Source organism: Rhipicephalus sanguineus, chromosome 5 (assembly GCF_013339695.2).
Source record: "Rhipicephalus sanguineus isolate Rsan-2018 chromosome 5, BIME_Rsan_1.4, whole genome shotgun sequence".
Classification (NCBI taxonomy): Eukaryota; Metazoa; Arthropoda; class Arachnida; order Ixodida; family Ixodidae; genus Rhipicephalus; species Rhipicephalus sanguineus.
Window position 1 is genome coordinate 7,490,013 of NC_051180.1, and position 27,499 is coordinate 7,517,511.

Consider the following 27,499-nt stretch of genomic DNA (forward strand, 5'->3'; position numbering starts at 1 on the left):
TAGCGATACTTGTGCAAGTACGCTCGTCGCAGACTTGAAATATCCTCGAAGTGCAACACAGGAAACAGCTGTAACCGCTTTGACCGTGCTGCCTCAGCGCGTAGAAGCTGTGCCTCTCGTTCTCTCTTCATTGTCAACGTGCACTGCAGAGTCTGTGTTTCACCAGTCGTTCTGCTATGACCCTCTCTCCTTTCTTTTTTTTTTTTTTGTTCTGCGTTGCCTATTTCCTGTACGTTGTCTGGCTGTACAACACGGCTATGTTGAAAGAGAGAATAGAATGACACCACTGAAAACACTAGGCCTTGCCTGCGTATTGTTCTACTCGGCGCGAGAGCAGAGAGGGTAGGCGAGCAGCGGATGCCACCTGCAGCGTGTAGGATATTCGGTCGCCATTCCACAACTGACACAGTTCCACATAATTAATTCTGTCGGTTAAGGCGAAAGCCTTGTGTGTATCGTTGAGCGACCCCTTGGCCGAAATATGGCACGCGACTGAAGTGGTTACAAAAAACCCACGTGACCTACGTCACCGATGACGTCACGTTATGAGGTCGCCAATGACGTCAAGTTGTTACGTCACCATGAGACGCCATACTGACGTCACACATAACAAATATTTGTGGAGTCATCGTGACGTGACACATATGGCAGCGCCTCTTGATCAAAGGTGGGCCTATCCCGGAGGCAAGGACACTTGGGGTGCAGGAAGCTTCGTGGGGGTCTGAGGGGAGGAACAATGCGACTGACGAAGAAAGTCGAGGTAATTTAACTCTTCTCTCTCACGCTGCGGTTCTTTATCTCTTGCAAGAGGTCTGGCCCTCAACTGTATAACTTTATGCATTACAAAGTGTGCGCCAGTCTTTTTCGCCTTCAAGTGTTAGCGAGTGTAACATGTTAAAGAGACAGGGCATGCATACACGGGCTCAACAGAGAAGTTAAGACACCACAAACACCGGCGTTTGTGGTGTCTTGACTCCTCTATTGAGCCCGCGTATGCACGCCTCAACTAACTAGCTCAGATCTGTGTTATTATGAGTGTAACATGTTGCAAAACTTATTTATTTATTTATTTATTTATTTGATGTCGCAGAAACTAAGCCGAAAGAGATTTGTTGCACTTTTGGGTGGGTGTAATAATAATACTTGTTGGGGTTTTACGTCCCAAAACCACAATGTGATTACGAGGGATGCCGTAGTGGAGGGCGGGTATGAAGCAACGTTTTGTGAGGGTGATCTTTTTCTACTGCTGTTGTAGTAGAAAAATAGCCAGAGTGCATAAACTACACGACCTGCCGAGAAGATTCCGTTAAGAGTGTGCATGCGAAATGTCAACTAATCGTAGAGCGCGTGCACTGTATAGCGCAACAGAGATGGGCAACGTGGTGTGTGTATGCGAGAAATTACATAATCGCAGGTTTTTTTTTGTTGCGATAGCAATTATATGGACAGTCTCGGCTGGTTTTCGCCGCCGCCGTCATGCACCGTATATGTATATAAGAAAAATAGTTCAGAAAAAAGTTTCTGAAGCGCGGAATCGAACCAGCGACCTCTCGCACCGCAGCGCGTGGTGCTAACCACTACGCCACAAAGCCCAGATCCTTCAGGTATTACACACCCTTTACCACTGGCAGGACTCCGAGACGGCAGGCGCTTATAAGCGTTTCTTCATTACCAGCGAGATGGCGCGAGGAGCGCAACGGGCGCATTTAAAAGTCGTCGGCCAACTCGATTGCTTCTTCTAATATTTACGCAGGGAGAACCTTGTCCTTCCGCTGTCTGCTCGTGGTAGTTGCTGCCGGGGGGGGGGGGGGGGGGGGTAGATGTTTTTGCAGCGTAGCAGCGCGTCCATTACGGGCCGGTTTTCTTGCTATCGCATTCATTGCTTCGCCCTTGCGGCGAAACTGTGACTTTTTTTCGTTTATTTTCTAGGTACATATCTATATCAGCACATTAGATAAAAAACTTAAAGCTCAATTCCTGTCAGTAACTCCTCAGGATCCAATAAAGTTCGTTGTCTGTCTGTCTGTCTGTCTGTCTGTCTGTCTGTCTGTCTGTCTGTCTGTCTGTCTGTCTGTCTGTCTGTCTGTCTGTCTGTCTGTCTGTCTGTCTGTCTGTCTGTCTGTCTGTCTGTCTGTCTGTCTGTCTGTCTGTCTGTCTGTCTGTCTGTCTGTCTGTCTGTCAATTCCTAAGTTAACCAAAGCGTCCGACTCACCGCTCAAACTCTTTTACGCCTGCGCGTGCTCACAAAACGTGATGTGAAGATTTGTTGCGCTTTTCTTACGGCTTCTTACTGCGGTTATTCGCCATTATGTATTAACACCCGGGTCCTCCATCCAGGTCTCGTAGTGTCTGCATGCAAAGCAAGCGCGACGGGCTTCCGCAATTCCTCGAAAAGAACCACAGAGATCCCAAACAGCCGCGAACAATAGGCGGCCTCGTCCGGATTTTTCTCCATATATTCGAGAAGTTTTGTCACGTTATGTGCGGGCGCTATGAAGGACAAAATCGCCAACGCATGCCGAATTGCTGTTCGCCCACAACAAGAGTGATGCATGCGAACCGCTGGCGACAGGAGTGCGCAGCAGAGATTTGTCAGCAGAGCGACGCCACCCGCAGTCCAAGGATTTTGTACAGACCCGAGAAAAGCCCACGCAAAATATTTATTTATTACGCGTGACAATAAATCCGTTCTCGCCTGCAACGAGTATGCGAACGCCTGCGCGATCAGTGGGCAGCCTTCTAATCCAATCGACTATTATGGAAAAGTTTCAGTTTTGTTCGGCACATTATTCCGCTGTTTAGGGCGTACATATGTTACTTTGGCCAGGTGATCTTGCACCCTTTTGTGACGTCGCGTGGCAGACAGGTGATGTTGAAGCCACTCGTGAAGGGCTATAGGCGACAAACGTGCAGAATCAGAAATAATGTATGCTCTTTTGTTTTACTTAATCGTGCGCAAGCAGTCCATACCATTATGCGACGGGGTAAATTCGCCACTTTCGCTTCCTTCTAGTTACAGACAAGTGTAGACTTCGGCCAATCTAGGAGCACCGATGGCGGATTCGGTTTAGAAAACAGAATGGAATGTCTTCACGTTCCAACACTGTAGGTCACAGCACAGACGTCGAGAAACACATGCATCACCATTTGCTTACTGAAAACGCTTGAAGTGTACACGCCTATCCACTCGTTCTGCACGTTTGCGGAGAATAAGACGTTATAATGCAAACAGCAACATGCTATACGGCTAACGCCAACGTCGTGGTTTGGTCGTGAACTGGCGTCTTAGAATTACTGTGAGCCGCTTTTCCGTGCGATGCTTGCTTAATATGCGTGCGTGCGTGTGTGTGTGCGCGCGCGAATGTCTCTCACACTGCGGCTTGTTGTATCTTGCAAGAAGGTCCCCGATTGTATACATTAATGCAATTACAAGTGTGCAACACGCTTTCGCCTTACAGAGAGTGTAACATGCTGCCTAACTCTTTCTTTTTTTTTTATTTCTTGAGTGAGATCGTCGACTTGAAGTCTCCTAAACAACCGTTCTAATATCGCTCGTACAACATAACTCCTGAAAATGCCTCCGTTGTAAAGTTTAACAACTTGTCGAGTGCAATAACGTAAGTGTCATTAATAATTGTCGATCTCCGTGTGATCGAAGCCGTATGTGTCCTCGTTCAAGTGCCGCTCTCTCGCAAAGACCACCAACGCTCTGTGTTATCAAGCACCGCAGTTTGTTTGCTTTGAGGACAAGGCGTCGTCTTGTGTCGTTGAGGCCACGGGGCGTTCGTTCGTCTTTCGCTTCGAGCGGCTCCAGTCTGACGGATGGGCACCGTGGCCATGAGCTGGTCGCGTCGTCATCCTTTCAGAGCTGAGAGTTTGTCTCAGCGAGAGATTTTAGTGTCAGCGTTGCGTCGCTGCTTGTTAAGCAATCAAGCTGTCCCGTTGCTTTTATTTTTAAAACTGGAAATAATGCAGGCAAATAAAAGCGATAAAAGTAGGCAAGTTATCAAGCACGGAAACACCATCCGCCGCAGTGCTACGGTGGAAAAAAAAGAGAAGCCACAATACGAAAGGTAAAACAGAAATCGAACAATATTAATTGAATCCAACAACTTATAGAATGCTCCTGGAAGCGGCAATTCACTCCTTCGTTTTTCAGTTTCTGTGAATTTGTGAACATTACCACAGGAATGTGTACGTCAGTTAAAAAGTAACAGACAAAATATGGGGCTTTCTTTTCTGTATCGATATTTCTGTATTTCTGTATCAAAATAACAGAAATGCTATATTCCAAATCACAGAGTCACGCTGCGTTAGGGATAACAGAATTGCCGTATTCAGGAATACACAGATATGAGGTTCACGTAATAATGAAAGTCTGCTGTGTGCGGTGATACAGAAATAGAAGTTACGTGGTCTCCGTGAAACGGAGCCTGCTGTTTGTTGTTTACGGAAATACCTGCGGCAACGATTTACCAGCAACTTCTTCTGTAAACTGAGACATTTTTACAGTGATATAGGTAATCTATAAGGAACACGAATTCCGGCGAAGAGTACTCGAGGAGTTGAACACAACCTCGTAGGAACACGAATTCTGGCGAAGAGTACTCGAGGAGTTGAACACAACCTCGTAGCCACTAAAGTGCCCGTTGATGTGCTGCGCCAACTGAACGAGCGACAGAAGTAAAACAAGCAACTGTTCCTGTGGCAATTATGTTTATCAAGGCCTACTATATTCTTGAATAACTATGGTAACACAAGGTAACTGGACACAACTGTGTCAGCAGTCCGTCGATTGCGCTCTCAAGAAAGGAGCTCAATACCTGCGCATGAGCTGAAAGGTGCGATAAATGAATTTTGTTTCCGTGCGCGATATGAAAAAGCTGTGTGCAAAAAAAAGTGCATGAGAACCACGTGGTGCCCAAATGTGAACCATTTGTTGGAAGTGTAGCGCTGTGTGTGTGCCTCCGTGTTTTTCTTGTGTCCTGTTACCTTGTGCTAGCGTAGTTATTCAAGAATGCCGCGCCAACAAGGCCGCCTTGCAACTTTACTCGCCTAGTATATGACATTATCTCGGGAAGGTCGTTCTCCACGGGGAATAAATCTGCTGCCAATAGTTTGGAAAAGTCGTATTCATTTATGGTTCCTGCGACTTTTTCTAGCACCTTTTTAACGTGCGCCGTGCTACTGAAATAGGCGTTCGTATAAGAAAACCCCAAGGCATCACAGTGCAGGCATCCGTGATTCAAATCTAGAGCCCGCGTATGTCATTCATGTATAGCTCTCTCATTCTCCTACTTCATCTTCCATGATGCCCCACACATACTTGCGCCTTTCAAGTCGTCAAGCGCGTTGGCGTGCTGTCAGAAATCCTTGAGGACACGGTCTTCGCGGTGTATACAGTTTCAACGCACGGAACCATTAGCTTCACTACAGGCTCTTTCTTCGAGCCATCTATAATAGTTGCACGGGCAGTCTTCCTGCCTTGTGCGACACGTGCACGGCTGTGCACTTCGGGCATGTCCTTGTATTCTTAGATGCTTGTCTACAGCTGAAACTATCGTTATTGCACAAGAACAGCCGGTCACAACTCACATCGTTGCTGAGACGCTGAGAGCGCACCTTCGGCCCCTACCACGACTATCATCATATCGTTTAGCGTGTTTGCCAGCGCGGAGGTCACGTGCTTCGTTCTGCTACGGCCCCTAGAATATACAGTAGAACCGTGGTTCTGCGGTATTGTGCCAAATCATCATGACACATTACCATCTGGCTTCAAGCGTGCGAAGCGCCCGGCATCTGCATTGTGCTGTCTCCGTCAACCTGATGAGTGCTTATCAGTTCCTGGAATCGTTAACAAGACACTTATTACCACTGGCCCTGAAGCAGTTGTCGCTGCGTCTGCTAAACGAAACCTACTTTGACTGCACACACGTTTGCAGCTTTGCCTACACTAATTCCAGCAGCTCGAAACCGACTTTACCTCGCAGAGGTCGAGCAGTTCTCAGAATAAAGTTCCTTCCAGCAATTTCAGACAGTCCACTTATTTCACGGTGCCTGTGACGTTTGCTAGCAGTATTTTGTAACAATACCAACAAAATAGTCATACACTCTTATGGGGATTGTATTAGCGCCTGTGCCGTTCGTGTCTAAGTGTGTGTGCTACTTCTTGTACCTACGCTGAAACGCTAAAAAGGCTTTGCTAGAACAGCAGATTTCCTTCGGCTTCATTAAAAACAGAAGAAATAACGCTGTGGAACACAAACAACGGAGCCACGCCAAAATGCTGACTGTCCTTTAGAGCAGGAATTTGGAAGCTTTTGTTCGAGTAAGAATTCTTTACACAAAAATTTTAAACTATAAGCTGACCAACGACGGCACTATTTTCTTAGACACGCACTTTTTTCGCTATGCCTCGTGTCCGTTCTATGGACACAAGGCATAGCGTTTGACAGCCAACTCAGACTCGTGGTTTACGCACGCATAATGAATGCCTGCTGAGAAAATAGAGTGAATAATTGTGCTTACCTTATGATATTAGGAAACTCGAAGAGACATCACGGAACTTGCAACCGCGATCTTAGAACACCACAGAGCTGCACAAGACGTGTGATGGCCCGATCTAGCCATCCTCTTCTGATGCTTGGTTGACTTGCTACGCCTGGTTTCCTGTGTCATCCGTTACTTGGATGCTTCATCATCATTCTCTATGCTGTCTTTCCCATTTTTATACTTGGCACGATCGCCGAAGTAGACGGCTTGTGATATCGCTAAGCAAATGGCATTTGTAAAAGAAGGCAAGCGCGATGTGTGTTCCCGCGCTTCGCCCGACGTAAAATTCCCAAAAAGAGAAATAAAAAAAAAACAATAAACAAACAGGCAGAACCGTTGTTTGCCGTTAAGTGAGATTTATTTATTTGTATAAGCGTATGGAATGACAAGAAATGCGAACATCCACACTTACTTTCCTTCGTTCCATCAGATCTTGGGATTCTCGGCAACTGCTAGGAGCACGTATGTTCCTTCAAACACCGAAACCAGCGCTCTCTTTCCGGGAGTCAAGTGTCACTTTGTAAAAACGCGGTGGAGCACTTATAATTTACAGCGGGCTGCGATAAATTGTTTAGAAGACGCGCCTAATGTTTTACGTACTTAAAAAAACTAACGCATCACCTATACTAGTGAAAAAAAAATTAAAGTTTATGTTCAAACACGATTAATATCGGGTAATTGTGTCTCTACAGATGCTACTAAATCTAGGCAGCAATAGAGGAGGGTACAGTGACGCGACATCATGTTCCTAAATTCCTGAGCGATCGACACTAACAGGGTGAGGGCGAGACCTATCTGTGCGCGTCTATGTCCACTGCAATTTGTCGCGTTTATATTGAAGTATTTCGCCTAAATGACGCCTTCTCAAAGCCGCAAAGCCGTACGAATCCAGAAGAACGAAGTTCAGGCAAACCCATGTACTATACCACCTCACAAGCTGCACAGTCTTGCTTGCAATTCTCACGGACACTATCGCCACAGTACCCTCTGGTTATTATTGTAGAAATCTGAGTGGACACATTACACAGTCCATGCATGGCCGCGGCTGTGGTGTCAATAAACACTGGACGGCACGTACCACATCAAAAATATCATTATGAATCTCCAATCCAACAACGCAAATTATCGGGCGAAGCAAATGCGTAGATCATTTCTGCTCAAAGGGCGAAGATATCTTTAGAGACCCTACAATGTGCTATTTAGACCAAATATCTTCCATCTGCTTCGCAGGTTGCCGCTTGCCAAGGTGACCGCGTGTTTCGTGTGTCTCGTGGGTGTGGTCGCATCGTTCGAGGACGGCACCGCGTCGCCGGCGGTGCCCAATCTGTGCAACCTGGCTCAAGAGCAGCCCATGTACTGTCGCTGCTCTTCCGAACACTTCGAGGCGGACACCACGGGCGTCGTGTGCTACGTGGGGAAGCCGCTCACCGGAGGTCACGCCGTGTTCCAGGCGTTGCGGCGCCAGAAAGCGCTCGTCTCCGTTACGTTCACCGTGTACGGCGAGGACTATCGGCTCGACTTCGTCCCCACCGACTCGCTCCGGCAGTTGGGCCGACTCGAAAGACTACGTTTCACGGACTGCAACCTGGGCGTGCTTCACACGAGGGCTTTCTACAAGCTGTCCACGCTCACTCTGCTGCAGCTGGAGGGCAACGACATCATTGACCTGCAGCCAGAGGCCATAGCGCACCTGCCGAGGCTCGAAAAGCTCGAGCTTGGCGAGAACAAGCTGAGGCACGTGAAGGCCGGCTGGTTCTCGCGGCTTCCTTCGCTCATCGCCCTCTTCTTGGGCAAGAACCAGATCGAGTACGTCGAGGATCTGGCTTTCGCGGAGCTGGAGGCCCTCCGAGAACTCGAGCTCGGGGACAATTTCATACACGAGGTGACCAACCGGACGTTTAAAGGCCTCGCCCAGCTCACGAGGCTCGACCTGTACCGCAACAAGCTGACGCGGCTTGATGCCGGCATATTCGTCAGCATGCCTCTCCTGGAAGAGCTGGACCTCAAGCTGAACCAAATCTCCGTTATCGATCCGCTGGCGTTCGACGGACTGGCTCGCCTGAGGCTCATCTATCTGGCTAGCAACCAGCTGCGCATACTGCCCGCCGATATGTTCGTGGGCGCACCCAACCTGAATCTCGTGGACCTGGAGCAGAATAAGTTGGTCACTCTCACGTGGAGGACCATACACAACCTCAAGTACCTGGAGGACGGTGAGGATTTCACGATGGGCCTCACGGGTGAGTGACTCCGGTGTATTAATTACCCAGACAGGTCGTCCTACAAGTCTTATCGCTGCAACCGAGAGTAGAGGTTGGCCGCAGGAGAACGTGGGCGCACATCTTCGCTCGAAATTTCAGCCTTAGATTGTAGGATAACGGTGTGGCGCACCTGACGTGAGCCACGAGATAATATAAAACACGCACACGCATGGCGTAACCACGTTCAGTGGAAGGTGTACAGCCACCGAGCATGGTTCCGGCCACCTCGGGAAGAATCCCAATGTGCGCATGCGAAAGCCAAGAGACTGGGCTCTGCAGGCCGTTGTAGTGATGGAGGCGACTGGGTCACAGAGGTCCCTGAACACATGTAAGAAAGGTCCCGCTGAACCAGAAATGAAGTTGGTAAATGTTAAATGTTGGGATTACTGGAAAGGCGTATTGTAGGGTGTGCATAACCCCGACACGTAGTAGCTGCGTAGTCGCCTGTTATATTCGAATGGGTGACCATACTTTCTTTCACGAATATTCTCGATATGGTTTGGGTTTCCACATAAGTGATTTTCTGAAAAAACACATTCGATGTAATATGCAACTTAGCGCGAACCCGTGTCGTATCAACAACAGGACAAAAAGCCGAGGGTTCAGTACATTGCAGAGTGCCTGCCGCGCTTGACGTGCCGGTGGAGCTTTTTTTTTCATACGCAAAGTGTTAATGAACTTTGAGTGATAAGGGATAAGTACTTCTAGGATCACTCATGTTCGCATCGTTAGTTGAGGCAGCCTTTAACACCCACAGTTCGACGCCGCTAGCTACATTGCTATAAATTAGGCCTTACAAGTTCCACGTTCAGCTTCTGCTTCGTACTCGAAACAAGAATGTAGCTTTACGCGATCCTGGCACCCTTGACAGTCATGATAGTAACAAGCCGCCTAGACGTCCGGGCATAAGGTTGTGCCAACGGCTTTGCGCTTTTGCAAGCTGCGCCCGTTCACGCTTTTGGGGGAGAAACTCGATAGTTGCAGGCGTTGGTAGATTTTCTTCTCTTTTTTTTATCTGGAGCGGATGCTCTCACACCTTCTTAGCAGCTAATGTAAAGTCATCACTTGCCCATACTTTAGCGAAAAAACATAGCCTTCTCATGTGGTGCAGACTTGGAGATTAAGTGTTTTTGCTCCATTAATGTATATGGTTGGTTATTTATAAAGGAAATCATTCCAGATGACAGTAATGTACCCTGATCGGCATTGATTATCTGATCTCCAATGAAATTTGCCAAGACCTTGAGGCTTCTCACGGAAGCCAGCAAGACAGAGACACGTCGAACAATGTATGTCTGAATAAATTACCCATCGATGTACGTAATGCAAACGCTGTTTTATTGCGATAGCAATTATATGAACAGTCTCGGCTGGTTTTTGTCCTTCCCCGTCGCCGTCATTCACCGTATATGTAAAAGTATGTGTGTGCATATATGTATATATATATATATATATATATATATATATATATATATATATATATATATATATATATATATATATATATATATATGTATGTATATATGTATATGAAAGTCCCAAAGAAATATGAATGCGATAGCAAGAAACTAATGCTATAAGAAGTGAGGCTCGTCAAAGGATACTCTCAGTTTGAACAGCGCTCCTGTTGCAAAGGCGGCCGAAGCAGCAAAGGAAACTAGCGTGCTTCAAGTGTAGAGCTGTGACACTTGATAGTTCGCGCTCACCTTCTGTTTGTTCGTTTAGCGGCGTCCCTTGAGCTCGAGTGACTTTCGTACGCTCCGTAACATGAGCGCGGACATCACGGTGAAAGCTCGAAACATCCCTCTTCCCCTCACCACGTGAAAACCGCGCGAGCAGACAGCGGAAAGGCAAGGTTCTGCCTGCGCAAATATAAGAAGAAGCGCGCGAGCTCACAGAAGACTTTTAAATGCGCCCGTCGCGCTCCTCGCGCCAACTCGCTGGTAATGAATAAACGCTTATAAGCACCTGCCGTCTCTGAGTCCTGCCAGCGGTAAAGGGTGTGTATATAACGCTCGCCGTTAGCTACCTGAAGGATCTGCGCTTTCTGACGTAGTGGTTAGCGCCACGCGATGCGGAATGAGAGGTCGCTGGTTCGATTCCGCGCTTCGGACGCATTTTTCTGAATTATTTTTCTTTGGGACTCTGATATATATATATATATATATATATATATATATATATATATATATATATATATATATATATATATATACTTATACATATACTCTGCATGATGACGGCAACGGCAAAATCCAGCCGAGACTGTCCAAATAATTGCTATCGCAATAAAATAATTTGGGAAAATGCTTCCGAAGCGCGGAACCGAACCAGGGACCTCGCGCTCCGCAGCCCGTGGCGCTAGCCACTACGCCACGAAACGCCGATCCTCTAGGGAGCTAACGGCGAGCGTTACATACACACCCTTTACCGCTGGCCGGACTCAGAGACGGCAGGCGCTTATAAGCGTTTCTTCATTGCCAGCGAGATGGCGCGAGGAGCGCAACGAAGGTCTTTCGCTCGCTGCAGCGGCCGCGTTTGCGAAAGGAGCGCGCTGTTCAAACAGAAATAAGTAGCAACTGCGACATTTAGTTCGCGCTTGTCCTTTGTGTACCTGTTAGTTCGTTTCGTGCGTCCTGCTTTATGTTTGAGCAATGCGCTTCAAGTGTCGAGCTGTGACGCATGATAGTTCGCGCTCGTCCTGTGTGCGTTCTTTTCGTGCGTCCTTTGGGTTCGAGCGACGCGCTGGAGATTTCGAGCTGCTTTCCGTTCTTCGCGTTAGATTCGAATTTGTTGCTATCGCATTCATTGCTTCGCCGTTGCGGCGAAACTGTGACTTTTTTTGTTTAACGCAAGCTTACGTTTTATCGTGCCTCTCGGAAAATGGCGGAATTCCGGCTTCGCTTTCTGGGCATAATTCCCACTCCAGCAATAACTTTAAATCTGATTGGTCAGCCCTTTGACGAGATAGGGCCTCCATGCTAGAGAGGCCTAACAACGGCCATCTGCTCCTGTTGATTAACGGTTTATTGTGACCCATTCTTTCTGTACGGAATTCCCGAGCGAGTTCGCTACGCGAGAACGCGCGAAGTCGCGGAGAGCTGCACGTTCTTTCTGAAGAAACGAAGAAGACACTTTGCACCTTCGTAAGAGACACAAAACAGCGAGGAGGAGGAGGAGGGACTCTACTGGCTTCCGGGTTGCGCCTCACGCTCTCTTTATTCCTTTTTTTTTTGTTTTTTGCTCGGCTCAGGTTGTCCTTATTTTTTTTTTTTTTTTTTAGTGTAGCCCTCTCCGGAGACCGACTGCAGCGCGGTGTGCGCAAGTGCAAGCGCGCTCCCGAAATAGACGAGGCGACGTCCGCAAGCTGAGCTGGAGAACGTCCCGGCAGCGCATGCATGGCGATCATACTTGTTTTCGCTGCTTCTCACACTGGACATTGAGAGCGTTCGCTGTTTCATACCTGGCGGAACCCGCCGCTTCCGGTCACCGTGTACATTCGCGTGTGTTCAGGCACGAGTAGACATACAGTGCAAGAATTTCAGGCCCTGTTTTGCAGTCAGAGAACCTTCGACAGTGCCCCTATGTTCTCGTTTGATTCCCAGATAACGACACTGGGTTTTCGCTGAAGGTCACTTGAAGGTTGCCGACAACTGGAGCTAAAAGCATTTCATGCATAGAGGCCAACTCCAGCCATTTTTGACCAGGTAAATTGCACGCGTCTATGCTCCTGAGGCGCTCCTGTCACGGGCCCGACAGTGCAAATGCTCAGTAAATTCGAAAATAATTTTAAATAAGCAAGAAAACGCAACACTGAAACCCTGCCGAGCAGCACTGTCTTCGCGTGACGTGTGACATGGTAAATACCGGAAGTCGTGCAACACATGCCGGTCCCACCAGCGCGGAGTATGACAGCCGCCAAGAGCAGACGCTCAGCGGCCGGGGTGTAAATTCAGAATAATCGCAAGGGGGGACACACATCTTGCAATGGCGGCCATTTTGTTCTTACAAACATAGGTTTAATTTTAATTATACAAAGTTAAAGTCACGCTTTGTAAAAACAATAAATAGCGAGCGTGGGCCTCAACACCTGGTCAAGAAGGTTAACCGAACAGCACTGAGCGGCCAATCGTAGAACGGCACTTCAGAAAGGTGACTTGCTGGGCGAGTTGGTGCGATATCATCATTAAAGGCAGCGCAAACAACACGGACACAGAAGGGGAGCACTCATACACAGCGCTATACGTTAGCGCTGTGTTGCTCCTCTTTTGTGTCCGTGTTGTTTGCGCGCATTCCCAGGATTTGAGGACATCTATACGTGGCGTCATCTCTCGGCGGCAGCAACGACGTCCTGCCATAACTGAATGGGAAATAGGCGAAAAAAAATCATACCCCTTCAAAAAAGCTAGATATCAAAAACGACTCCGGGTTCTCTACAGCAGATACCTACTGGAAAATTTTGGCAAAATTGCAGTAACGCACTAAAAAGCGTGTGGCTTCCCAGGACAACTGAACATCGCCCATTAGAAACACATGGGGCCCCATTGTAAAATATTAAACACTCTGGGAAGCCACGCGGTTTGTAGTCAGACACTGTAATTTTAACAGAATGTTCAAATAAGACTCTGTTGTATAGAACCGAGGGTCGTTTTTGATAACTTACTTTTTTTCGTCAGACATGATTTTTTCGCCTATTTCCCATTCAGTTACGGCAGGCCACCGCAGCCCCCACGAGAGATGGCGCTACGTGCACACGTCCCCAAATCCTGGTCATGGCACTTAATGATAGAAAGTCTAGAAAGTCACGTTGGTGAAGTTTCCGCGTGTGGCTCGTAGGTGGGCTGTAGCCTGTTTTTAGTTAATATACCACTTGGGTTAAACGATCAAATGAAAATGTTGACACTTTTTGTTACTACGTCCAAAGGTACAGATTTTACTTAGCTTCGGCTCCGTTCCCCATAGTGGACACATGTTAGAAATAGCCTCCCGCAATAACTTGCTTGTAAAGCATGCTTATGTTTACCGAAGATTTTCAAAATTAACACTGTCATAGTACAGCAGTCGGAATTCATAGTTTATCGTCAATGGCTTCCAATAATTCGACATAGATAAACAATGGTAGATGATCGGGGATTCTTTATTTACGTTTTATTTTAAAGCCAAGCATAACAAAGAATTGCAGCACTCCAGAAGTAACCCGTAACGTTTCAGAAAGCTCGTTCTCCACATGGTCTTTTGAAACGGAAAGAAGCTTTCACTTCTCTGCTTCGTTTCTGCTCTTTGGAAGGGCTTTGAATTTCAGAGTTAATTTTAAGGCGAGTGTGCTATATTTAACAGCCAAGCAATTCAAATACGGGGCTTGGCAGCGAAATCTCAAGGAGGCATGGGGGGGGGGGGGGGGACACTTGCAAGATGTGCCTAAACACAAGGGGGGTCGGACCCCCCTGATTTACGCTGCTCAGCGGAAAGATGACCACGCTGCACCAGCCACAGTTGTCTGTGATTCACCGTGCCGCGTGCACAAGCTCCTAGGCGCTGTCGGACAATCACAGTTGTGATCTGGACACATCTGGAGGCCAACAAGAATCGCCATTGTTCTTTGATGAAGTAGAACAAACCTGTTTATGTTATGTGCTTGCCTGGTTGCGCACTCCACCGCCAGATGGCACCACGCTCAGAAGTTTGCGGACAAACCAAAATTCTTTAATATTGTGATGGGAAGAATGCATAAGTTCGTGAATAGCGGCGTTTAACGTCGCGTCGATAGGATCGATGAAGTTCAATACAAGCCAAGTACGAGCCACCTTTCGCACAATGCGCAGCTTACCGTATATGGACAGACCTGGTATACGCCACGGAAAGTGTGCCCGTACGGTAAAGCTCCCGCACGGGCATTTTTCAGCCGGTACGGTATTACTCGTGCGGTAAGTCGGCATTGCTAGCTAAAACACTCAGATAACGAGACGAAGGGTAAGCGTTAGCTGCGAGTGTTTAGTCATCATGATCATCATTTTCAAGGTCCCGGTTGGGGTATTGCATAAGACGGGACAGGAACCTTCAAACAGCCATAAATTAAGTAAATACAATAAAAGCAAAATTTACAAGGGCACACGAGGTGAAATGCAAAGACAGTCAAAATACACAATAATAATTTCTGTGGTTCAACGTCCAAACACCACGATATGATTATGAGAGACGCCGTAGTGGAGGGCTCCGGAAATTTTGACCACCTGGGGTTCTTTAACGTGCACCTAAATTTAAGTCCACGGGCCTCAAACATTATCGCCTCCATCGAAAATGCAGCCGCCGCAGCCGGGATTCGATCCCGCGACCTTCGGGTCAGCAGTCGAGTGCCATAACCACTAGACCACCGTGGCGGGGCTGTAATACAGAAAAACCAATGTACTCATTGTAAAAAAAAAAACAAAAAACACACAAACACACCGAGTAAAAATACGATAAGCATCAGCACTAAAAAAAATCGTTTGTACGTTCCGAAACTTGAGAGGGTTACGTTCCATTACTACAAGGTCAGGTAACCTATTCCATTCCGCAGTGGCTACTACTAGCAAGAAAGAGTCATTGAAGGATTGGGTAGAGCCGTGAATTCGTTGAATACTGACGATGTTTGACAGAAAGCGTGAAGTGCGATTTGGCGGGGGAAAAAGCGTGTGGTGGAAGTGCGAGGTATTGTAATACAGCTTTTGAAAGAGCCATAAGCGAGAGATTTTTCGGCGAAGTGCTAATGATTTGATGTTTGTAATACTTAGCGATAGTAGCATACCGGGATGTAATAAAGCGGGTTGCGCGGTTTTGGACGGCTTCAAGTGGCTCAGCAAGGTACGCTTGATGGGGATTCCATATTGCCGACGCGAGTTCTAGTTTAGTGAGGATAAAAGACTCGTAGGCCAGCTGACGGATCACAGGGGGTGATTATGATAGTGACCGCCTTGTGAGTCCCAATGATTTATTATTTGCAGTAACCAGATTGTGAATATGTTGTCACCATGCCAGCTTTCTGGCGATGGTAACGCCGAGGTACCGGTATGATAGAACCAGATCAAGGGGAAGAGAATGCCAGTAGTACGAGTGACGGTAATCATACGGGGAATCGTGCGCAGCCCACAACGCAACACCACTTGCCACCCATCGCATGCCCGTCCACAGGGAACTGAAATTCGCGCGGCAAGCCAGCGAAGCGCTAACGATCGTTGCCTTGTGGACAGCAGACGCTCTAGGGGCACCTCGGTTCCGTCACTTCTGTTGCCTTGCCATGAATGACATCACACACACAATGCGGCCGATAATAGTGGAAAGCCAGGTGGGTGGTTCGAGGCAATCAATCAAATTAATTCGTAAATAATCTGCGTATCTCTCCTATAATTTGGCGTAGAACAGAAACGTGCGAATGGACCCACCCAGCAAAATTCATCGAGATCCATTGACCTCGAAAAATCGCGAGAGTTGGCCTTTAAAGGGGTACTGACACAAAATTTCGCGGCCGAGATAGCCTGCTGGATTGATTTCCGTGTACGTGCGTGTACCATCTGCAAAATATCGACAGCGAATAAAGCTTGGAAGGTATTTTATATGAATTTTGAAGTTCGCGTGCACGATCCAGCATTATAGGCCGCACCTGTTGCATTGACACCCTCGGAGGTGACCCGAGGTGACCCCCCTACTTCCCCTACGTAACCGTTGTAGCCGGTACAACAAGTTATGATGACGTCGTAGCCGCCATTTTTGTTTTGACGCGCTCGCCGCTGCGCTGTTGGTGTCTCAAGGAAATCGTCGCCAATAGACGACGATGAGGAGGACGACGACAACGAGGACGATGATGGCGACGACATCGCGTAACACGTGCGGCAAGCATGCGAATGCGAGGAGACGACGCGAACAGCGCGGAAGTGCGTCACACTTCTGTGTGCTGACGTGATCGAGCGCTGCAGCCGCTAGGTGGTGATAGTTGCAACCGGAGGCTTGTCGTTTTTGAAACCGAAACTGACACTGGTCGGTAATGAGGAGCCTGTAATTAATTATCTGTCGTGCGCTGCAGCAAACGATGTGCCGTGTTATGACTAACAGGCCCCCAGCAACGCATTACAGCAAAAAAACGCGAGGCGAAAATTTTTGTCAGTACCCCTTTAAAACGCACTTTAAAAACCACCTGCGCAATCATTCGCAAGTAAGAAATAACGACTCCTAGTCCAACAAGTTTATCGGCCATCGCATGCTTTGTTCTCCGCGTTCTCGCTCCGTTCTTCTTCGCGGCTTTTCTCTCAGCACCGAGCGCGTCACATTCTCATCGTCGCCAACAGCTCGCTCGCAGTCAAGGTCGTCGTGCGCGCAAAACTCAGCTGGCGGCAGTTTATCCAGTTTCAGCGGTGGGACGGTGCCATCGGATGTTGTGTATATTCTCTGTGACGCGTGTAGGCGGCTTCATCGTCGTCGAGTAACGTTTCTGGATGTTCGTGCGCGGCCATCTTAAAACGCGAACACAGGCACTTGGATACGTGTACTTAAATGAGTTGAATGTCATAGAATATGTTATTACACGCCGTGGTAGCTGTCGTGCTGTTGAGCTCGAGGACGCGAGTTTTACTCCCAGCCACGGCAGCTGCGTATACGTAGCAAAACAGCCATTTGGGCTAGTTGGTAACGGTTCATATCTTAAAGCAAATAGGCGCACTATGGGAACAAGGACAAAAGGAAGGAACCGACGACACAAAGCGCACACGTATATGCGTATACGTATATGGGGTACATTTTAGCGCAAACTGTGAAAGAAAGCGCGGGTTATATGCCCCCGACCTTTCTGCTTTTTTGCCCGTGCTTTCTTTCGCAGTTTGCGCTAAAATGTACCCCATAGATTTCAACCAACTCGCCCAGCAACAAGTCTTGCTCAAGCTGCATATACGATGGAAGCGAAACGCTGGAACACCCGTGTACTCAGATTCAGGTGCACGTTAGCGAACCCTAAGGTGGTGAAAATGTATCCCCCACTATATGGCGTGCCATAATCATGTTGTGGTTCTGGCACGGAAATCTACATCGATTATTCGCATCATTTTAGGATAGCGTTCACAGAGACAGCGACCCATTGACCCGTCCAACAGACCAAACATATAGTTCAGCGGTGAAAACTCTGAGGGGATTCAATCGACTAACATAATTTTACGAAGGATGGGTACGCAGAGCTGCATCCGCTAAATGTTGAACGAACCAGTGAGGCCGCCTCATTCCAGCCAGGGACATACGAGGCAACGTGACTGCCGGGACCCCAAAACGGCTTGCGTACGTAAGTCCTTGCGTTCATTTGTATTCTCTATGGGTGCGGCTGGGTGTATCGCATCGCCGTAAGCTCGTCGCCAAGTCAACATGAACCAACGAGCCCCTTTCGTCGCATTACTGTATAAAGGAATGCAGGAGCGTGCGAGCGGCTTTGGTTCCCCGGCACTAAAACTCTTCTAGTATGGCGAAACGTACTGCTGTTGGCACAGTGTAACTTCCGCATTCACAAAATCCAGCGTTTCTATAAGTTCACATCTTTGCCATTGGCTGGTCACAGTCGACAGTGATAAGCCCAGAACCAAGATTGCGGCAGAAATTTAGTATTAAGAGCAATTCTAACGGATCAGATTTTTTTTAATGCGAATTCGGTCCCTGGCAAATAAGTGCACACCACCCTGTTACGTTTTTGTAAGTCGCCTACCAGAGACGGTCGCCGACTGCTATCTCTGGAGCCCGCGGTGGCGAGCGCTGGTGTGCTTTAATTGCGCATGGGACAACGATGGACAGGTAAGCAGGTCCGCGGTAGAAATGGGTAAGAGACGGCCAGAGGATTGGCGTCGGTAAAGTGGGGATGAAGGACAAAAAAAAAAGAAGAAGCTGTGGGACAACTTCCGCAAGGCGCAGAAAGCTGGGTTGTGTATTTATGGTGTTCTTTTTGGGGAGGGGGGGGGGGGGAGGATCTATTTAATTGAAGTAGACAAGGCATTAGGCCGACTTCAAACAAAAAGGAGTCTTTTCTTTTTCTTTTTTCGAGCTTTGTGTCGTTTAGGTCACCGCCCCGTTATTAAGGGAACGCTCATAGCATCCATCCATCCATACGGAGTGTACACGCCGCGACGTCGCTACAAGTACCTGATACATCGACGGTACCTACCGTTGTTTGCTAACATGCAGCAGGTCTATAGGTATGGTATGGTATGATTGACGTCGGGACAGAGAGGCCAAGCCCCTCTGCCGCCACACGGGCCCTCTGGACAGCCCTGAGTTGGTCCGCCAACACGTCACTGTGCAGCATTCGCTGCCACCACTGTTCACCTTGAGAACAAATCACCAGCCAACGCCGAGCAGCGCCAAATCATGTGATCTAAATCGAGCAATGCCCCACACTCACTACAATAGACTGAAACCCCGCAGCCTGGATTAATTTTATTCGTGACGATCGGGTTAGGGTACGTCCGTGTCTGTAGAAGCCTTAATGTAACCGTGTGTGGCCTGTTTAATCTAGAATGTGGCAAGGGCAATGCCCTGCGCCCCAGGTGCTTGGTGATCTCGTTAAAAGTTAACTGCTCGTCCCTAAACTCAGGAGCGGGAGATCCGGCCTACTCAGGGAGTGCACTAATCCTCGTGCCTGCCTGTGTGCCACCTCGTTGAGGTTGCGCGGGGCTCCCTGCACTGACCCCATGTGCGCCGGTAACCAAGTAACTGTATATGCGAAGGGATGTCCCTATCCTGCAGCAGTCTGTAAGCCGGTTCTGCAACAACTCCCCTCGAGAAGGCTTTAATCGCAGATCGCGAGTCACTAAAGAATAAAGGGTGTGTCCAGATAAGATCGAATACGAGGTCCCGGTCACCATTCCCGATTTTGATGAAATTTACAGTAGGTCTAGGCATTACACCCAGAACAATGGTTTTGAAGTTAGTTTTGCGGAAAAAATTTTGTTCGCCTGAAAAAAAAATATACAAATTTTTGCCACAAAAAACACTTGTCCGCCAATTTCTCGATTTCTGAATTTTGAGCGCACCTAAGGAAAAAACGGCGCACTTCTTCGTCACAATATTTATTCCCCTTAAAGAACAAGTTAAATACAATCTCATGAGTCTATTATTTTCCTTGCTTGTAGAAGCACTTTCGAAGAAAAAAATCACAAACTTGGCAAATTGCACAAAATACCTGTACTTCAGTAATTTATTGCTGCAAGCAAATTAAAGTGAGAATAATAAAAATCAGTACATAATAACTTTCATACTTTTGCTCTCTTTTAAAATAATTTTCGTGGTTTTATCGCGCTCCGTTTTACTCCATAATTGGGCTGCAACGTAAGTGATTTACCAAAAACGCCGAAATTTGAAAATGAATTTCTCAAAAAGGCCATTTTTAATTTTTTTTTAAATCTCTCTGATTGAAGTCAAGGACGTCGTCTACCATTCTGCAGAAAAAAACGTTGCATTATTTTGGTTGCTAACAAGTTATAGTGCGTCAAATGTGACCATGCCAGACTAGCGGGCGCGTCGTTCGTTATATGCTGAAACTCGGATATAATTTGTTAAAAATACTTGTACGTGACATAATCACAAATCAGCAGCTCCACACCAACAAATGCGCAGCCAGGTGTCATGGTTCAGCAAGCTTTGTCTTGCGATCAGCCGCTTGACAAACTCGCAGCAGCGGCCGCTCGATGCTGCGGGCACTCACAATACATGAATGCCGCTTCGACTGCGGATGTGCTCCATTTGCGCGCGAAACTACGCTCAGAGGACAAACGAGACAATGAATGCATCACTGTGAAAGTTAAAGGCCTTTAAGTGCCAACAAATGTCATAATATGCAATGAAAACTCTGCCGGCAATTTCCCAGTGAGCGCCTTCACTACAGCACGCATGTATTTTTTTCCCCTGCTGTTATGCCCGAAGCCGCATAATATCGTGATAAACGCTCGACTTGCGTTGAATATTCTATCTGCGGATGCACAACAATACAGTATTGTAAAAGCGGTTCTTTAATGAAGCAAAGGACTTGGACACACTTCTTTTCCCAGCCGGCTGACACAAGTGTTCTGGCACGAGATGAACAACTGCAGTTTGAGTTGTTCGACCATCGGAAGCACGTATGACAGCTTTCTTTAGATGTCAATGGCTTTCTTTTGTGCCATATGTTGCTCATAGAATGAACCTAATTATATTTAGGCCATCTGAAGAGAGAAAGCAACACATGAGCGCACTACTGGAGGCGCTCACTGGGAAATCGCCGGCAGAGGTTTCGTTGCATATTATGACATTTGTTGGCACATAACTGCCTTTAGCTTTCACAGGGATGCATTCTTTCTCTCATTTGTCCTCTTAGCGTAGTTTGGCGCGCAAACGGAGCTCATCCGCAGTCGAAGAGGCACTCATGTGTTGTGAGTGCCCGCAGCATCGAGCGACCGCTGCTGCGGGTTTGTCAAGCGGCTGATCGCAAGACAAAGCTTGCTGAACCATGACACCTGGCTGCGCATTTGTTGGTGTGGAGCTACTGATTTGTGATTATGTCAGGTATTTTTAACAAATTATATCCGAGTTTCAGCACATAACGAACGACGTGGCCGCTACGCTGGCATGGTTACATTTGACGCACTATAACTTGTTAGCAACCAAAATAATGCAACGTTTTTTTTTCTGCACAATGGTAGATGACGTCCTTGACTTCAATCAGAGGGATTTAAAAAAAATTAAAAATGGTCTTTTGAGAAAATTATTTTCAAAGTTCGGCGTTTTTGGTAAATCACTTACGTTTCAGCCCAATTATGGAGTAAAACGGAGCGCGATAAAACCACGAAAATTATTTAAAAGAGAGCAAAAGTATCAAACTTATTATGTACCGATTTTTATTATTCTCACTTTAATTTGCTTGCAGCAATAAATTCCTGAAGTACAGGTATTTTGTGCAATTTGCCAAGTTTGTGATTTTTTTCTTCAAAAGTGCTTCGACAAGCAAGGAAAATAATAGACTCATATGAGATTGTATTTCACTTGTTCTTTAAGGGGAATAAATATTGTGACCAAGAAGTGCACCGTTTTTTCCCTAGGTGCGCTCAAATTTCAGAAATCGCGAAATTGGCGGAAAAGTGTTTTTTGCGGCCAAAGTTTGTATATTTTTTTTCAGGCGAACAAAGTTTTTTTTCGCGAAACTAACTTCGAAACCATTGTTCTGGGTGTAATGCCTAGACCTACAGTAAATTTAATCAAAATCGGGAATGGTGACCGGGACCTCGTGTCCGATCTTATCTGGACACACCCTAAATCTGTCTGAATCAATGAGTGCTAGAGGAATAGCCACCTGCTCAGCGACCCCCGGATTGAAACCGCTTCGGAAAAAAAGCACCTATAGACCTGTATTGAAACTGCTTTGGAAAAAAAAGACACCTATAGACCTTTATACAACAAATCCAGGTCTCTGTGTAGGTGTATTTTTTTTTTTTTTCGAGGCAGTTTCAAGCACTGGCGTGCCTCTGTGGTGGAACACCTGACTGCCACGCAGAATGGCTGGATTCGGTTCCGGCCGCTGATTTTTGTTCCTTGCAGGCCTCGCGATATTTCGCTCACGCCGCCTTTTCGCTCACAGCCAACGTCGCCGGAATTTATGCGACAAGGGCTGTTCAACGCTGTCGCGTTAAAACGACAAAGCCACATTCAGCACTGATGTGCAGACCTTAATCGTCTTTTCATTAAAATTGACAGCAGCATAACTTATGACATGTCGAGGGAATATAGTCAGCACCCGAACTCGCTGATCGTGCAGCGAACGAGCGCAAGGCGGCGCCCATTTCTGAAGCATCGAAGCGCGGCCGATGTGCGCGTCGACCCGCGGGAGAGCTATTTTCGGCAGCGGTCCTTGCTTCTCCGTTCTATTCATTTCTCTTATCTCGAGACTTTTCGACGCGAGAGGCGGCGAGCACTCCGCGCCGAGACGTCTGGACGCTCGCCACACCGCAAGCGCTCGTTATTTCTCGCATCTGGCGAGGCGCGAACGAACCAAGTTCGGGGCTCAGCCGGTGGTGTGTGCCAAGAGCTTGGCTTCTCAGAATGTGCCGTTTCAAATGCACCCTCATCTGTCAGCGCTTCACGTACTGGAAACGCTCGATCGATTCTGTAACAGCTCCATTCCACTTGAAAATTACGTATACTTGCGCACAAATACGCCGCGTGCCATTTAAATGTTTTTCCAATTGATGCGTCAGTATATAGCATGTACTGCTCAAGTCCTGCTGTGACTAAGTGACATTCATTTGGCAGAAATTCTCTGCATAGGTTCGAAAAACCTGCGTAAAATACTGTCTGCCGCAAAAGTTTGTGGGATCTGCAGCGCGCGCGTGGCGGAGCGACGGAAAACTAAAGCCCCTGAAAAATAACTACGGAAAACTGCATTGCTGCGTCCCCTACCGTGACGCCGCGGGCGTTGAGGCTATCGGCCGCGGCCTACAACGGCACGTTGTCTAAACACGCCGTCGCTAATCGCCGAGGCCGGTAGCCTCAACCATAGAGTTTCCTAAAATGACCTAGAGGGAACTCTGGCGCTGCGATCGTTCAGCCACCATGGGAATGATGGGTAGTACACGGATTTGCCTAGTCTTCGTGCTTGTGGGCTTCGAACGCACTTGTGGCTTTGTTTATTGCTACGTTTTGGTTTTCTTTCGGATAAAAGAATGGATCGTTGTGAACTTCGTGACCAGATTTGAATTGGTGAGCCTAAAGAAGTTAAAGTGGTGAAGTGAAACTGCTGATTTTTGCTGAACTTCGTTTTGCGACAAAGCGGATGCAGGCGACGCGGAGCCAAACGGAGCCGAAAGAACGAAGTTTAGACAAATCCGTGTACTACCCATGATTCCCATGCTGGCTGAAGCGCGATGCATTGCAGCTCCCATAGACACTATCGCCAGAGTTCCGTCTAGTAAGTATTGTTGGAAACTCTATGGCCTCAACACCCGCCGCGTCACGGTAGGTGACGCAGCAATGCAGTTTTCCGTCGCTCCGCCACGCGCTGCAGATCCCGCAAAATTTTGCGGCCTACAGTACATTGTCGTTCAATTTAGTATTCAGCAGCAACGTATTTCTAGCGAACTTGCATAGCGCCGATAAGTGTCCTCCGAATGTTTCCGCTCCCCTGTTACGCAAATGAGCTGAACAACTTCAACCTGGTAAATGGCATGGAACACACGGCTTAACTAAACCGGCCCAGTTTTGCCACGCGTGCTGAACCGGCAGTTCCGCCGCAACACGCAAGCATGCGGTGGTTATCTTCGCCGCATGCTTGCGTGTTCAGATAACGAATCATTTGGTTTTAGCACAGCGTTTCCTTCTTAGATAAACGTGGCACATCGGAATAAGCTTTGCGCAGGCGCCGACGTCAAGGCCGAGTGGGCGAGGAGGTTGTGCGAGACGTTGTCGTTTTTTGTTTTTTTGTTTTTTTTTGCAGTTGAACGAGGGCAGCCAGGTGCTGGGCAGCATTTATTTCATGGCGCTAGCTCTTAGCGACGTAAGGCTATAGGGCTCGTGCGCTGCTGTTTTAAATTGGACATGCAGCGCCGCTGCGGCGGCTGCTGGCAAAATGACCCTGTTCTAGTGATGCAGAACTATCGATGGTACTATAGATACTATCGAAAGCTGAGTCACTATCGAACTATCGATGGTTAAAAGATACTATCGATAGCGCTATCGATGGTAAGTACTATCGATAGTTGAAAATCGACAGCGCGAACGCATTGCAGAATAAACTTGGTTTCCCGCGCGCGTGGTACATAGTGGAAGCCGGAGGAGCAGGCTGAAGGGCAAGAAAGTTGACATGCTTGCTTTCTTCACCAGAGTGCTTCGCTGACACATGATCATAAAGTCAAACTGTTCAGCTGTAGCGGAAAGGAAGCCGTTATGTGGGGTGGAACCGCGCGGCTTCAGTTTTATATTGCGTTTTATGATTTCAAAGGAAAAAAATGATCAAGAACTAAGCTTGGTAATTGTAAGATGTAACTGGTTGCTTTTAAATATGAATTTATTGATGGACATATGCCGCCATTTTCACTGCGCAAATAATTTCTTTCGCCAAAAATTTGCTCATAAATTAAACGAAGCTGATAGTAGGCTATCGCGAATATTTTGGCAATTTGGCCAGCCAGCAAGAGCACCGTTATTCTTCCCACTATGGATAGTTTGTCACGTGGTTGTGACGGTGAAGAATGCTGCAGCAAGACTGGGAAATACGAAGCTCTTTATTTGGTCGCACTTGTGCCTAGAAAATCAAAACTTAGAATACAAGCGATACACGCTGCGCACTGATAGGAGCGAGAACAGTCGCCGGCCGTCGCGTAATCTGGTAATTGGTAGAACGCTTCGTCTTTTATACATCAGTCATCAAACCTTCTAGCGTTATCGCTGGTGCTCGCGTAAACTCTCAAATAAACTTGAATATTCGCGTCCGGGGCGTAATCTTAAAATGTCAAACAATCGCGAAGCTTCTCAAACATTACGGCGCGGTCTGCGTCGAACGCTGCTAACAGTCTGTGGGTAAAACCCGAATACATCAAAACAAAGCAATAAACACGCGTGGCAGTAATATCGCTAGTAATATTACCGATGGTACTACCGATTCGACTATCGATACTTTATCGATAGCAGTACTATCGATAGTTTGTTTACGCTATCGATAGTTTCAAAGAAACTATCGATACTATCGATAGTCAATTTACCGATTGTTCTGCATCACTACCCTGTTCCTTCCGCACAGCCGCGCGTAGCGCAAGCGTGCGTACGCACGCGGCGAAAAAAGTAGACTTCTATCTGCTTTTGCGAGTTCACATGTCATAACAGTTACGAGAACACAGCCGGGAAACTGCCGAAGGTGCAATTTTATCATTTTCCATGGAAGTCGTACGAGGCTGGTATTCGAAGACGTTGGATCGCAGCCGTTCGGCGCGCTCGATAAGCAAACGCTCTTTGCACGGTTTCTTTCGTCTTCTATCCAAGTCACTGGCGTAACCAAGGAGATTCAACCCCCACCCTTCGATTTCTTTAAATTTTGTATGTGTATGTATACGCACACACATACAAACGCACGGACGAACATACAGAAATTATGGCTGAACCCCCACAGAAACAAAAAGTTTCTGGCTACGCTAGTACTCCAGGTAATATTGACACATTGTTGGTTCCCGTGTTCCTTTTTATTATTGTTAGCCCGAACGGAGATTTGTGGCAACCATCGCGACGCAAAACAAACCTCTGCAGTGCCCACCTTGTTGGCTGTGCACGACTGTCGGGGCTCATGAGGGGCCTCTGGATCGGCTTTATGATCGGAGGACCTAGACGAAAAACACAGTTGCACATGTTCAAAAATATAATTTAGCAAAGTATTCGACGTACTAACAGCGCTAGAAAACTAACAGACGGCACTTCATGCGCTCTCTATCTTTTTATCGTTGTTACTATGTCATTTCAACTATACCAGCTTGCTGTTAATGCGCGCCAGTCATAGAAGAAGTGACGCGCGAGGCTGCCGATAAAAAGTATTCTTTATCGTATGCCAAGAAAAAAAAGTTTACTCGCCTCTAAACGCACGTCGTACTCCACGCTCTTTATTTGTGCGACGCATTTTCCGAATATTTCCGACGGACCGACGTGGCATTTTTTATCTAACGCACTAAACGTGATTAGCGGCGTACAAGTCGCCACGCCGAAGCGAACTACTTCGTTTGAAGTATTGCTGAATGTTTGCTATTCGTCCGTAGCCGCAGAAGAGCAAGCGCGGATCGTTTTGCGTTGCCATTTTCACGCATCGACGTTCACCGCACACAACTTCGAGCTACGCGCCGGGAAGGGAACAGGGACAAAATGCGCGAAGTGGCCGCATTGTCACCGCGAGCTCGGAAAGCGGTGGCGCCACCAACTGAGCACACGAGGCCTATGGCGGAGAGGTTGACCTCTCATGACCCCAAAGTAGTGCCATAAAAGGTGCAACGAAATTCTGATAAATTAAAAAAAAATGGTTGATCCCTCCGTCATAGGAATCGGAATAGCACGAAAGTAAAGCGTGCCTTTACAGAAGTAACTGAATGTTTACTGTAAATTGATATAAGAGTTTGCACAATGTATATTGATGTCTGGAAGCTATACCACCGTTTAACGTGGATGCACCCACTTTGATGATGGGTGGTACATCTCAATCCCGATGACTAACATCCATGTTAAATGATTAAACAAACCCTTGTGGTAGCTGTAGTAGTTAACGGTGAAAGCGTAATCAGAGTACGAGATGTGATAGCCAGAAGAGCGTCGCATATTGGACGCAGAACTTGGTCGCCATCGCGCGGCATGTTAAAATGTGATTGAACACCACGGCCGGACTAGGGAAACGCAAAGCGCGTCGTGCCGCCCCGGTAGCCCGGCCGCGATATTTCTCGGGGCGAGCGCGTGAGCGGGGAACGCGGTCTAACAGCCAGATGAGGCAGGCGCGCGTCGCAGAGCTACGATTTTTGGTTTGGATTAGCGTGACGCTATGAGCGAGGCCGACGCTTTTACGACGCTTTAAAGGGGCCCTGCAACACTTTTTGAGCAGGGTCAAAAAGCGCTGCCAATCGGTAGTCGAGGCTCCCGAGAACACGCGAGCCAAATATTATAGCGAAGCCAGCGGCCTGGAAGTTACAATAAATTCT

General features: G+C 47.4%; 1 protein-coding gene across 1 annotated transcript in view; it reads left to right on the forward strand.

Annotated features, from left to right (window-relative positions):
- The window catches only part of LOC119393159 (leucine-rich repeat-containing protein 15), a 58,109-nt gene that overhangs the window by 18,884 nt on the left and 11,726 nt on the right, over nt 1-27,499 (forward strand). Inside the window, exon 2 of the mRNA XM_037659983.2 lies at nt 7,783-8,792. Within this exon, the coding sequence (XP_037515911.1) occupies nt 7,783-8,792 (1,010 nt within the window). The remainder of the gene's footprint in view (nt 1-7,782; nt 8,793-27,499) is intronic.